The sequence below is a fragment of the Varroa jacobsoni genome, unplaced genomic scaffold (genome assembly GCF_002532875.2).
Source record: "Varroa jacobsoni isolate VJ856 unplaced genomic scaffold, vjacob_1.0 scaffold_1123, whole genome shotgun sequence".
In the NCBI taxonomy this organism is placed as follows: domain Eukaryota; kingdom Metazoa; phylum Arthropoda; class Arachnida; order Mesostigmata; family Varroidae; genus Varroa; species Varroa jacobsoni.
The window spans coordinates 97,837-112,633 of NW_019214025.1; the positions used below are offsets into that span (position 1 = coordinate 97,837).

At 47.1% G+C, this 14,797-nt stretch overlaps 1 protein-coding gene and 1 non-coding gene across 9 annotated transcripts in view; one reads left to right on the forward strand and one right to left on the reverse strand.

Annotated features, from left to right (window-relative positions):
* Positions 1-11,258, reverse strand: part of LOC111266869 (uncharacterized) — a 30,158-nt gene extending 18,900 nt beyond the window's left edge. For 2 of the 8 annotated variants that reach the window (XM_086971097.1, XM_086971096.1), the window contains exon 1: positions 10,727-11,251. Coding sequence is in view for 2 of the 8 variants with exons in the window: in XM_022844695.2 (XP_022700430.1) it covers positions 10,899-11,027 (129 nt within the window). In the remaining 6 variants the exon portion in view is untranslated. Of the gene's footprint in view, positions 1-1,507; positions 1,986-10,726 lie in introns of those variants that run through there. The other 6 variants (XM_086971099.1, XM_086971098.1, XM_022844695.2 and 3 more) reach the window with 5 other exon arrangements.
* Positions 11,259-14,200: 2,942 nt separating this feature from the next.
* Positions 14,201-14,273, forward strand: TRNAR-CCU (transfer RNA arginine (anticodon CCU)). The gene has a single exon. It is a non-coding gene; the product is annotated as a tRNA-Arg (tRNA).
* The last annotated feature ends 524 nt before the right edge of the window (positions 14,274-14,797 follow it).

Sequence of the window (14,797 nt, forward strand, 5' to 3'; positions counted from 1 at the left end):
TTGTCTATTTGCCCAATACGCGCTGCTTACTACGCAATATCGCCGTTGCCTCCTGCTGCTGCTTTTGGTTGCGTCGGTCAGAGACGGATCAGTGTCACGGTGGTACTCCCCGTTGTTTTCTCGCGCGCGCTCAACCTCTACTGCTGATAGTTATTCTGTTCCGAAATTATATATATATAGCGATGACAAGCACCATATACTCCGCCATGAGCACGTTGATCGCATAGGCAGCGACCATCGCGGTGGCTATGGTGCCAGATGCTCATGACTACACCAACAGACGACATACAACAGTTATGCAGTTCAAAGTATCGACCTTAAGCCGCGTTGACCCGACCCAACAAAACCTATGGACGCCGCTAAACGCGGCTCCATGATCGAATTGCCACCGGCCTCGCACGCCATGATTAGTATAGGGTCCTCGTCGTTGTAGCTGTCGCTGGGTGGCAATAAACGTTGCAGAGATCGGCGTCAACGCGCACGGCATCGCGCCGTGCTGGTGCTACTGCCGCAGCCGCTGTAACTTTAGTGGTTTCTGTCTTTGTCGGATAGACAGAGGCACTGCTAGGAAACCGACGACGAAAGCAACGCCAGCGAGTTTGCCGGCCGGCCAGACTCGTCGCTGTACTCCGTTTGTGGCTCCTGATATAACCAGTGCTGATGCTGGTGCTAATGCGACGGCGTCGATGGCAGCTGCAGCAGCAAAGGCAGTTACGCCATCAAGCGATAGCAGATAGACTGACAAAAGGGAGTGCGGATGTCCGTGCGTAGACCGACGATGCAAACGCCGAGCGACGCGTCCGTTGTCTCTCTCTGGTGGCGTTCGTCGCAGTAGCCGCTCTGTCCACAGCGATTATCGTCGTGGTCGACGTCATCATTGTCGATCCAGGGCATCCGTCCAACAGCAACGATAAAGAAGATGCTTAGCGACTGTACAAGAAAAACAGGGGTACAGGAGTGGTAGTAATACGACTGAGAGCGACGCTACTAGCAGCGCAACGCTGCTTCTCACTTCGACGTCACCGAACAGAGAAAAAATACGGCAACGACAACATCGACATCCATGGTTGTTGTTCTAAGAGACGATAGCGAGTTTGAGTACCAAGTGCTTACAATGCCTCAGGTGTCACGGAAGATGAGGAGCATTAAAACGACGCGGCATTACTGGACTCGGGGCAACGTATAGTGCTAAATCACGAAGGGGTGCAGTTGGTCTATCATAAACTAACAATAATAACGATTCAACATTGATAGATGGAGGCAGACAGACATTCAATATTTGCTGCCTGCTCCAACACGACTACCTAACACGTATATGATTATATCGTGCCTCTAGCTTTGCAGATATCAATTTAATTCGAAGGATATACGGGTATTATCATTATCTTAGTACTTCAACGGCGCTTGCGTAACGTTGTCTCTTCTACCGAAGGTAAACTCGCTATTTCTGAATAATTAAAACGTAAGGCACTTATCTGTCTATATAAACAGACATATACAGACTTACAAATATGCAAGAGCCTAGACGACATGCGACGGAACCCCACGACGGAAAACAGCGGACGTTACAGGAGAGGTGAGGTTGCCAATATCGGAGTTGGTGTTAGCGCCGCAGAGCTAAAACTGCTTCGTTCTATACTACCCTACTCAAGAGTAGGATCGAGTGAAATCTACACGAAGTACGACTATATACACGAAGCTGCTCGCGATGGTCGGGGCAGCAACGACGCCAGCGTCGTCATACCCGTGTACATGCCTGTTTGGTCTTGCCTTTGGGATGTTGACGACTCGTCCGCCGCTGCTCGCTACTCAGTCACATAGCGCCACCATGCTTCTTGCCTTTCGTGGCATGCGTAACGGACAGACGAGCAGGCGTCCAATCCCTACAGCGTCCGACACCACGACGGGCGCCGGGGGGCCGGCGCGATCGATGCCTGCCTGCTTTCTTGCTGCTATCGTTGCCGCTACTATGCAACAGCCTCGACGGCTGCTCAGCAGCTCGGTCTTCTCCTGCAGCGTCTCAGCGTTGTGCGCACGCGCAGCCGCCGCCTCAGTCTCTCCGACGCCCGGTGCGGAGAGAAATAAAGTGCCTTTTCCCTTGCTGTCCTGTTCGCTCCCCCACACTCCCCGATACCCTGTACACCCGTCGCTTGTCCCTCCGCCAAGCCCTCACCGTCGCGATCCTTGACGTCGTCCTACTCCCCCGAACTGTTTCCCGTCCGCTGTGTCCTGTCGTTTGTCCGCCAGCTTGCTAGCATACCTATCCAGCAGCAGTGAACGGTGACTATAATACGCCGGCCACAAGGACAACGACGATAGCGGCAACAGTAACAGCAGTAAGACACAGACTGTTACGCTAGCCGTCCAGGCCACAGACGTAGGCCAATGGATGCCTGCAAGCAGCCTAAAGATTGCTTGTTTGCTTGAGGCTGCTTGTGCGGCTCCGGACAAAGCGTAAGCCTGAATCGCGTGTGCTTTTATCCAGACTTGCCTCTACAGTTTCCTTTGCCACGAGTGTCGGCCGTAAGCCGCCTTACGTTATTGTCGTTGCGACCTAAACGGGCCAAGCAATAGGAGCAGGAAACGGCACACATATAGAAGCTAATTTCTCTCGTTTTGGGCGCTCGCGTTCGTTGATACTTGTACTTAAAACGCGTTAAATATTTCCTCTTCGACCTTATAGTGTGATATATTTTTTCACAACTTCTTAAAACGTAGAGAACAAAGTAGTCGTATCTAAATGGTTACCTAATAATTATATGATTCTGATTAGTATTGTAGGACAGTATCTAAGGAGGCGAGCACTCTTCTTTGGACAAGGCTTTGGATAGCTCACAATGAGCAAATTCAAGTAAGCAACAGAAATAGTCACAGTGGATTATGGCGGGAGCAGCAGGAGAAAGTTCGAAAGGGACGAGCTCTTCGCGCTTAAAAGTTCGCCGCAAATGTTATTATTATTGTTCGGCGGCATGGCGCACACGTGGCTGTCATATGGAAATGTGCAGTGTAGCAAAGAACACGAAGGAAGCGGAGAGGGCTTAAGGAAAGGGAGGCTAACAAACATTTAGTCGAGACGCAACCATCATCGCCGCCGCCGCCGCCGCCGCCGCCGCCGCCGCTTCTGCCGCTCCTGTTACTACAGCCATCGCTATCACTATCACCTCCAGCAAGCCTATTAATGCCGCCGTTGCGACCATAGCTCTACTTAATCGTCAGGTTAGTGCTGCTGCCGGGGGTAGCAGAAAAAGAATTTCAATGTCTTCCATGCTAACCGCTGCACAGCCAATTCTGTATCGTGGAAGGAACTTATAAAGGTGGCTTGTGTTCTCGCAAAAGGCGTGTACGTACCTGTTTAAACAGTAATAGTGATCGAAATGGGATAACTGTTTCAAAGCTAATCATAAAGAATAAACGATCTACGAAAATGCACACAGTACTCGATAAGGGGCTGAGTTACACATCGAACCCCTTGACTGCTCTACGTTAAAAGCGCTGTGCCTTTTAAAATAGGTGGAAAGTATGTTTTTTTTCAAGTCGCTGCCTGACTATTTGTACGCTTGTTAATAACGTCCTGCAGCGTTTTTATCGATATTCTAGTATCAATTGAACAAGAGCATATCGTCTCAATCAATTGATTGTTTTGTGTCTGCTGAGGCAACCCATCAAGATAGAAAGAGTCGACTTTACCTAGCGCTGTATAAAAAGAACACCATGACAATTTTGGGCTGTTATTTGTTAGAGCGCTCATGGGAAAATGTTTTTCTCCTTTAAACATAAGTGAATTAAATTTGGTAATGATCAAGGATGGTGATCACTCGAAAAGGTCTCAACAAGTTACGTTTCACCGCTTGCATGCATTGCTCCGCCGCAGTACAAATGTAAAGTCCCGGTCCTCGGTTAAGATTTGTTTCTTCATCACGTCTTCTTCATTATTTGTTGCCTTTCCATTTAAATTTGACACGCGTATGTTAAATTTTAGAGAGCGTACCTTGCATCCGTTTGCAAAGAAACAGTACATTTGTTTTGCTTCTCATTGAGTCATCATCGTTTACACCGTTACGTGATAATATAGCTACCATTGTGCTTATTCGCCATCGCTTGAACCTAACTGATATTGGCAAACAATCCCGTGTCGGCTCATTCAGGCCTTAGTGGTGCCGTAGGGCGTTATCCTTTCCTATCTGTCCGCCCGGGTCTACATCCGTCCGTCTGCGACATACAGACGCACGAAGCGATACATCGATTCTAAAAAAGAGCTGACGACGGATTCCATTTTTCTTATCGTTCGTACGACCGTTTCTCACCGCTTTCCAAGATCGTCAGAATCGCCGGGTATAGCATTGCTGCTACCCAGACCGGATATCGCCGAGCGACCGAAATGAGTCTGAGGACAGTTGCAACGACGCCAAAGACGGCAACAGCAAAGAACTGAAATGCCAGTAACGGGACGAAATAAGAGAAGCCGGTATACGTCGATGGACGGCATCGGTGCATCACCATCAGATCGGTGCTGCTGCAGACGAATGATCGGAGTGCTTTTGCCTCGTGGTAGCAGCAAACGGCCGAATATCCACCATCACCACCCGCGATTCCTAGGGGGTTTTCTGCTCATTGCTTCTCGCTGCTACTGATGTTACTGATCGTTGCTCACCCCACTCCTGCCTACCATTCGTCGCTCGTTTCTAGCAGACACGCGCTGACGTCGGAGGGTTACGATAGCTGGGTCGACTCGATTGAGCCGAATCGTATGGGCAGCAGCCCCCATAGCTGCTGCTACTCCTGCAGCAGCAGTGGAAGCAATGGCGGCAACAGCGGCTAGTAGCAACCGTCCTATGACGAGACGGTATCACTGGTGATAGCCCGATGGTCGAGCGAGCTGCTGGCCGGATGGGTGGGGAAAACTGGACAGACGACAGAGGGCATGGGTGTGGGGGTACGATTTGCTTGGCGACCAGCGGTTGGTTCGCCGGTGACCATTGCTCTCGTCGAGCTTCTCGGTCGATGCTGCTCTTGGCGCTGGTGCAGCAGTCGTTGAGGAAGGGAGGGAACTTAGTGCTTTCCGCACTAGACAAGCGGCCGCTGGCGGGATGTCCTGGTCCAGCGCCGAGCTTCGAGCTCAGCCGCGTTGCAGGGGCTCAAGCAGTAAGAGAAGAGGCAGAAACAGCGCGAACTCGACTATCCTAGCCGCTAGCGACAGCAGCCTCCGGTCTGGCTGCATGCGGGTCTGTCGACAAGAGGACAGGACGACGACAATTACGACGAAATGGACCCTTGTGGCTGTGGCAGCATTACTAGCGCCAGGGACCGACGGCTGTGAGTGAACCCGTCGGCCAACGGCGACGAGTTGGGCACCAACGAAGTAGCGGCAAACAAACGGTGAAAGACTCCCAGAGTCAAAACAGGAACGACAGCGAATACCCACCCAGGGCTCACGGAATCGCTCGCAGACTCGCCTGCATTCGGCTGGCGTCCACCGGGCTCTCTTCAGATAGAAGGAAGGGACAATCGACGAGGGCAGCCGAAAGCAGAGACAACGACATGCAACCGAATGGGCGATGTGGAGGGAAGAGTATGGGAAGACAGAACGGACGGGGTCTGCTGAGAAAAAGATTGTATTAAGGGCGAATAGAGAGCTGGAGTGACGAAGTGGCAGGCAAAAGGGAACTTTGAACACAATGGACAAGCAAGGCGGCCCAGCAGGGCGCAGAGGAGACGAACGAGATAGCAATGTAAGACTCACTCGAAAAAGGGCCACTGTTGTGGTCGAGACAGCCGCAGCAGTGACGATGGTGGCGGTGCTGGTGGGCATGTGGAACGAAGTGCAGCGTGCGAGCGTCCTAACAGATTAGTTGCTGGCAGACGCCACTGCTGCCACTGACGTTGGCGAGGACGACAACGGCCGATCGACAAAATAGAGAGATTGCCGACGGACCGATGAACGAAGGCTGTCAACAACAATAGCGACTGCTTCGAACGTTCTCGAGCCTTCTTCTTTTACAAGCAAAAAATGATCCAAATACCACACAATGCTCATAAATGAAAAAGACAATAGCAGTTTTACGTCACTCTCGGGAGGAATAAACGGAAACAAGAAGGTGTTCGATCGACGGGAAGCTTTTTAGCGGGAAACTTGATGAAAATAACGAACAACTCATAATGCTAAGTGTAATACCACCCATGGAAATGAAAGTGATTTGAGGCCCAAAGTTACCGAATCGCTACGTTAAGTATGTGTACATGTTTGCACACACAGGATTGAACAATACAATTATATCACATCAGTTGGGTATTTCGGAGCTACATTTACAGGCATGTTTCTGTCACCTATTGCTAGCTGTATGCCCGTAGCAGTATTATAAGAAGTATAATGATTTACAAAATGAAAAACCCTCAGTGTTGAATGTCCTATTCGTAAAAAGAAACGTAGTCACAAAACAAACATATTTAATATTAAGAAGGTGGTAGCAGCGGAATAAATAGACTATATGATATTAGAGCTATAGCATAAAGTGCACCTACGGACCAGCGTACGACCGAGCTCACAACCAAACAGAAACCAGCCAATAGTCTCAACTTCAGCTGTTTTGCCTTCGCCTGTGGCTACGGTCTCTATAGGCAGAGCTGAATGGCTGGACAGGAGCCGCGCTCTCTACCACCGTTGCACGCCAATGCGAAGTGAGCAGCCCATCGAACAGCGCAACGGCAGTAACAGCAGAATGAGCGACGGTGATAGCGAGTACAGCGCTCAGGACCGCGACCGCCGGCATCCTGTAGCAACTAGGCAACGACCAGGGAGGCAGTCGTCGAAGAAGAGGGATGGCTGGCCTCGCTGCCAGCTTGCCTGCTTGCTTGCTGACAGCCAGGCTGGTTCACTGCTTGGCAGAAACGTTCCCTTCCCCCATTGCCTCCGCCCCACACACCAATGCTGTCCCCCACCTCCATCCCACTTACTACCCCTTACACTCCATCCCCTTGACATCTCCAGCGTTCTGCTCTCTAAGCCTCTGCCTCACCCAGCAGGAAAGAGAGAAGTGCGTGCAGCACGAGAAAGACCCCTGACTGAGGCAGGCCTAGAGACATGGAAATGGGAGAATGGGGAGACGCTTGCTGCCGGTCGCTCGTCCATGGGGGAAGACGCTTGCCAGCTCAGAGGGCAAACAGAGAACGGTAGTGCATATGGTGATGGCAGCGGCAGAAAACAACGAACAGGCAGACAGACAGCCACGGGCGACCGCAGTCCGAGCTGCGGCGCTGTTGGCGCTGGTAACTGTGATAATAGTGGCGGCGGCGGCGGTGGCGGCGGCGGCGGCAACAGTAGTAGCAGCACCATCAGACTGGCAAACCGGGCCAGGCCTCGCTAGCTGCTGCTTTACTGGCGACCTGCTAGCCGACCGCCAGAGTGTGCCAAACCATCAAAGCTGGAACCGGTCTAACGCGGGGCGGGGCGTGGCGAAGGCTCGAGGCAAGTCCTCTAACCTATACGGCAACCATCAACGCAATGCAGACAGATACAGCTTCGAGCTGAGAGTGACAAAGCCGCCGCAGCAGCAAAGAAGCGCTGCCTAGCAAGCAAGTTGGGTGGATGACTAGCAAGCACGCAGACACGAACACGCCGGAAGGCCCAGCGCGAGTGGCAATACTAGGAACAATAACAGCCATGTGTCGGCTATTATGGCCAGTGAGCAGCAAGGGGTAAAAGCCGCCTGCGGGTTCACTAGGACATTGGAGAGAAGTTAAGGGGAAACTGGGTCTGTAGTGACAAAGGTGAACTAAAATGGAAAAATATTAGCCCGGCCTGTCTGCATCATCAGCTTGCCGTTTGCCTGCCTGCCTGCCTGCATGGCTGACACTGCTGCCGCCGCGGTCGTCATCATCGTCATCACTAACACTATCGTCGTAATGCCTTACCACTTTTGTAACCTTAGCGGTAGTAGTAGCAATGCGCATCGTATGCGTGCCGACCGACCGCCTGCCCGCCTTTTGTTACTATTACCTCCATAATACAGCAGTTCCCCCGGCAATTTAAATAAAAATGCTTGTTTTGGCTGGGCTCGTCTAAAGTACAATCGTTGCTATTAGAGAGCGATGGAAGCCTGTTTGTTTTGGCGTTATTTAGCAATACAGATGTAACTAATGATAGCTTCGCTTCAGTCCTGTAGAAGCAACACTAATTCCGATAGGACTGGAAAGCTTTAAAAAAATCAATCCTTATGGAAAAAAGATAGGATATGACACATTACGCATAAACGTAACTTCACAAATCATAATAGCTGTGAAAAATCACAGCTTGTAAATAAACAGAACCTGTTTTCATCATACTGTTTGTCTAAACCCAACTCAAGCGTTAAAAGGCTAACGCCAACAGGCAGTTTGCTGCAGAAAAACGTGTTCATTCGACCCTAAAATGCCCTTCTTATCGAAGCTGAGCCTTAAATGTTAGTTGTAGTTGGTCATGCAATAAACACGAGTTCTTGCCTGATTTTCGGCAATATGCCTTGCCTTTTAAATACCTGGTCGATAGAAAACGCAAACGAATGCTGACGGTGCAACCTCAGTCGTCATTTATGACAGCTTGCCATGAATCTTAATTTTCATCAGGGCAAGGACTCCTTCATTGTCGTATAGGATCATGCCGACTTGCTTATACATTGGTACAAGATCATTTTTTAACAGTGTAAACAAGAGCTGGTCTGTAGCTCACGAAATTGGTAACAGTCATTAACGAGGAACACAAAACATCTAGTCGTTATATTTTTCGCTTATTAACAACCTCGGCAGAGAGTTTCAGCCTCGGTGCAGAGCACGCCAGACGCCTGCCATCGAGGTACGAAACAGGGCATTGGAACCATAACAGGCGTCAAAAATCACAATATAGTCAAAAGCCTTTGGAATCGCAATGGGATCCAAAATAGCGACATGCGCAGGAACCGTGGTCCTCGTAGATAATCAGGTTTGCCACTGCGCCTCCCGGCCAGATCTACAGAGAAGAATAGACATCCAATGGAATTACCTTAACTTGGCTAGACCGGTAAAGAGTTTCCAATAGAAGGCAACAAAAACACCAATTCCATGGACTGATTAGCGGGCGGCGGTTGAAATATAACGGAAAATGCGCAGAGAGCAGTTATTCTTTAGTTAAGCCCCGAATTCACAAAGCATCATTGTCAAAAACCACCGATGTAAGTAAACAAGTCAGAAGTAACTACGACAAATAGACTAGAGGGAAAGTGCCAAAAGTTCTCGTTAAGCTCTGAAAACTGAAAGAGCCCTGGGGGTGATTCGGGCCCTTGAGTCTGCGGCTGCAAACCAGCCGAAGACCGCGAGTTCGAGTCTTATAATTCGCAATGTGTTCAAGCTAATGAGCCCACAAAACATTTAAATAGAACAGACAGATAAGGTTTGCTGTTTACTACCTGTGAAAACACTCCTAACAGGCAAAAGCTACATTGTTGCATCTATCATGTTAGCTTCCATCATGGGAGGGAGCGGCCAAGCCGATCGTTCGTTCAGCGAAAATACGTTTCAATTTTAATCTGTCTAGTTTAGGAGGAGAACGTAACGCAGTAATCTTCTAGCGACTTTCGGCTTGACGTTATCCCAGAGGTAACCGCATGATTCCCTCATTTTTCAAATAAGCGTTTGGCCATATCGAACGTAAGGGTACGCTAGCGCAGCACTAAGGTAAAACGATAACGCATGCATTTCTCGTACAGATGTTGGCATTTTGTTGAATTAAACAGAGACAGAGAATTAAATAAGGACGGATTTCGAGTGGGACACAGATAGATACAAATAAATACAGGTTAGGTTTTCCAGAAGGCTAGAACAAACTGACAGCAGTCACAGGATTACGTCGGCTGTGCAGCGTCCACTTGTAGAATTCATTTGAAGGGCGATGAGAGTCCAGCTTTGAATATGGCTGACAAGTACTCAACGGCCATGTATCAGCAGAAATCGGCTTCGTTCATTTTTTGAACAGTTCGTGCATTGTCTCTATTGGCGTGATCGGTGTTCGCCGATGGCCAATTGAAAATGAACGGCAAGCGTGGACGCTTGGAGCTTGGAGTTGCCTATTAGTCAAACGCAGAGCAATATCATCATGAAAAAATTGCACTGCTCACCTATCATATGACCCGTCTTGTTGGTTCTCCTATGCTGCATGACTGTCTTACCTGATATAAAACACGCATGTGTAAACAAACTCCGACTTTCTGCAGACGGTTATCGAACAGCTATTCAAGGCTGGTAGTGTTTTATTACTCGCACATACGTGTGTTACTTGCACGATAGAAACAATAGCTGTTACTGCTTGTTCTCCTTTTTGGAGCCTCTGTTTGGGGTACCCCGTATTTAGCATTTCCAGAGGTATTTTCAAAAATTCGATTGAATACAGTGTTCAGTTCACACTCCCCTAATGTATACAGGCAAACAAGGACAAAGTAGATAATGCGCTAAGGTGTCACATGGCAAAGTTGAGCATTTCCTAACAAAAAAAAAGACATAAGCATTTATGATGACTAGGGACCAGCGGCAATAAATCTTGTACCCTTTGCATCTGCAACCTTCTACAGCAGTCGCTCAAAAGCATGTTTCTAACAACATGTTCTCGCTGTTTCTCCATCTCCTGCAATGCCTCAACCAGCACTTGGATACATTACAATCAAAAATATTGTAACGCACCTAATTTCGATTTACTCTTCTAGAAGAATAACGCTTCGTTACTTACTTTTCTTCGCTTTGCGACCTGTGAAGAATAGATTGCCCCTTTCACGGGCATCGTTTATTGCCTCCGATTGCTTTCAAACCGATCGAATACTTCACATATTTTCAGTCCCTTATGATGAAGATAAGCCTGCGTATTTTGTTTCGTTTAAAAGCCGCGGCGAATACATACTAACCGAACAGACAGACAGGCAGGCAGGCAGGTACGGCGATGCGCGCTCGTTGATGCTCGTGCAGACTCGGACCACAGACTCACTGGAAGGCAATGTGAGCGGCAACAACAACTGCAGCCGGCGTACTTTCATTCAGCTCAATTCAACAACTTTCTCGAGGGAATCGGCAGGCCACAATGTGTCGATCGCATTCGGCAATCGACGCGTCGGTCGAGATCGCGTTCAATTGTCGCGTCTGCCAACCTGCAATATCTCTCTCGACTGACTCGAACGCAGTAAACGCAGACAACAGCAGCAGTGGCAGCAGCATTGCTAGCGGCGGTAGCGGCGGCAATAACGCACAATCGTCACAGCGACAACGACGACGAGGACGACGACAACAACAACATTCGTCGCCATACCGGCTGCTATTATTGCTGTTATAACAGCGATAGAGGCAGTTAACAGAAGGACTGCAACTATTTCTATTGCCATCTCTACAATTTCAACTATCACAACGACAAACACAACGCCAGTGACGGAAGCGGCGGCGGCGGCGGTGGCGGCGGCGGCGGCCACAGCAGCGCCGCTATCACGCAACCAGCGATTAGCTGCCATCGCCGCCGCCACCGTTGCTCCTACTACAGCCACCACCGATCGGCGCCGGGCGCCCCGGCGGCCGCTGGCCGCAAAACCGCACGCGAGCCTTGTTCACGTGCAGCGCCACCATCAGACGTAGCGTGGGGCCGGACGGACAACTACGACTGCAGGGTCGACAGTAGCAGAAACATCATCGAGGACTGCGTATCCAATAGATGACGGCATAGCGCTTTCCGAATGACGAGAGCCAACGAACAAACCTTCTCCGCTGTCTCGTCGCCCGCAAGCGACTTGGAGTAGCGCGAGCAGAGTGACAAATCTGACGGGGTTCGTTTGATTTTTTCAATAAAGACAGGGGCATTGTATGTGACACGACAACAGATACAAGACGTCGGTCGACAGCACTCTGCTTCGGCTGTTGCACAGCACGCCGATCGCTGACGAGGCGGCATGCTCGTCTTTACAAGAGTGAGCGTACACATATCATTGTATGGAATAGTCTACGGGAATGGAGACACCGATCGCGTCACGCAAATCATTTAGAAAGATGTAGACATTTGCTACAGAAGTAGATAATAGAAAACAAAAAGTTGAACAGACAGCACTGATGCACAACGACGTGAAGCAGGAAATGAAGTCCTGGTTTGGTGTCACCTTTCTCCTTTGCGAGAATGTTACGAAGAGCTTATTTGAAGTTTACTTAGAAAACCGTTGTCGATAAGCGGCCTAAGAGACGCTACGCGCTTCAGGCTTGTTGACCGAAGTCCCGAGAAACTGGCTACTCGAATGAGTCCCTCACAATCGGATATAACGGCAGGTTCACATTTTTGGTTACATATTACATTTTATATGGAGTGAGAACCATGAAAATAATGCGAAGTCTTGATAGATCGAAATGCTAATACTAGTAATGAATGAATGAATGAACGAATGAAGCTTCGACACGTGAGAAGGCGATAGAAATGGCTGCATTTACTGTATTCCTGAGTTAAAAACCAAACATGATTGGGATCGTGCATGAAGTTTTAAAGATTAAGGGATGTCTTATTTTCCTATGTATCTAATTACTACATAGAAAACATGTATATTAGCGCTTGAAACATGCTATGACAGCCTGGTTGGCCACATAACCCTGGAACACATGTAATTACGTGTATCCAAAACTGGGTTCCCGTGACAGCGTAGTGATAGTGGGTTCATCTGCTAAACTTAGGAACACGTGCTGGCTTAGACTTGAAACTGGACATAGACACAGTTCGTTCTTTCTGTTGGGGATCAGCCCGTCTGATAAATTAGGCCGCAGATTTATTTAGCCAAGACGAAACAGCTTACTTGTTTTTTCCTTTAAGAGTTGCTCTTCCTTACTTGGAACATTGCATGCTCGTTAATTGCCATCATATACTTGTTAGAAATCAAGAAATGTTGATGGCTTCCATAGCACTTACGTGGCTATCTAGTATTATGATTTCCGTAAAGCTTGCAGACCATCGAAAGATAGCAAATTTCGCGTTGGACATACTTACATATATATAATCAAGATTAGTTTTCTTTTTTGTTCATACGGGTGTATATATTAGGGGTCGATTTGAAGGTCATTTATAGGCATACTATGAGCTCTAATAGAAGCTGTTATTTAACGTGTTAAATCATTTTTATTCAACCTGAACGGCTAGATATACTTGGATGTGTTTAATTTTACTCTTTATTTATATATATTTAAAAATACTCTTTATTAACAGCAAGAATGCGTAAATCTGAGTGACCCCACTTGATTGTTAAACACCTTTCGAACTTGTTGATTTTTACGATTTGATTTATCGTTTGCCAGGTTCATGTATGGCACAGGACATAGTTGTAGCATGAACGGTGTTTTTAAGTTTGACTTCCTATTGCATATATATATATATATATATATATATATATAAATATAAGCAAAATTAACTTTAGGCAATCATATTTCCACAGTATACTGTCGGTACGTGACACATAATTGCCAATGCCAAGAAAAATAGTTACACTCAATGTGTTGCTATCTCTTACGAGGTACAGGTTCTAGGGCTGTTTAAGAACTACAACACCGGCAGGGCTATGTAGAAAAATCGACTGAGTATGTTGAAGCAACAGGCCATTTTACTGAAGCACACTTCTTTGCCTGATCAACGTGTCATTTCACACAATACACACACATATATACATATATATGTATATATATATATATATATAAGACATGTGCAAAAAAAGTTTATCTTGCAAATTTCTTCTATAGGACAATCTCGGAGTATAAACTAATAACAAGAAAACCATGGAATTTATACAAATGTTGGCAAAACATTTGTATCCATCAGAGCCCACCCGTTTAACTACGATTTCAGTTGAGATCGTTGTACGTAAGCCAAAATCTAGCGACTACCAATAATTTTGTGACCTCTCTAATTTTCTTGTGATCATACAAATCATATGAATCAAAGTTCAATTCCCTAGATAGATTTTGTGCCCCTTTTGAAATTCACTAACACAGCTAAAAAAAAAAAAAAAAATATATGGCAAAATTGCGGTTTTCCCTATGATACAAAAAATCGAAAACTAATTCCATCCTTAAGGTATTCATTACACATTAATTTCCCTATTACTATTTGATACTACCCTACAACAAAATACGCCATGGTCTTCGTTCGAGAATCTGTCAGTACAATACAAGGCGGCTCTGATACACGAAACGACACTGCGCCCTCGTGGCCCAACGGATAAGGCATCGGTCTCCTAAACCGGGGATTGCGGGTTCGAATCCCGCCGAGGGTAGTTACATTTTTTATGCTGTTGCATATTCGAAAAACTACTTAGGCGCCATCCATTCGATAACGGTGTATTTTTCTAATTATATTATGTATACGTTTGCTGCTATTATCATAGCATGCTAATTTTCTTTCTCAAAGTATTGTCTAATGGCTGTTATTTAGCTCTAATCCCAAAAGGCGATGAAGGTGGCAAAAAAAAATTGTGATTTTCTTTGCTTGCTGCCAGTTCTTTCCAAATGCAATTTCATGGAGTAAACATGGTAAACAGGTTGCCGCACTCTTTGTTCGAATTTCACTAATTTTTACAAGACAACCTTCGATCATTACAATGTTTTAGAACGGAATAAAATAACAGACAATATTACTTTCGAAATTTCTTATAGGCAAGTACATAAGAACTTCGAAAAGACAGGTTCTATCCACTTGTTTGAGTTCATAATTTTCTTAGAATTATTCAATCAGTATAAGATGCTATAATATGACTCGTTTTTACACTATACCTAAAACCATTATATTCAGGCTTTCAAA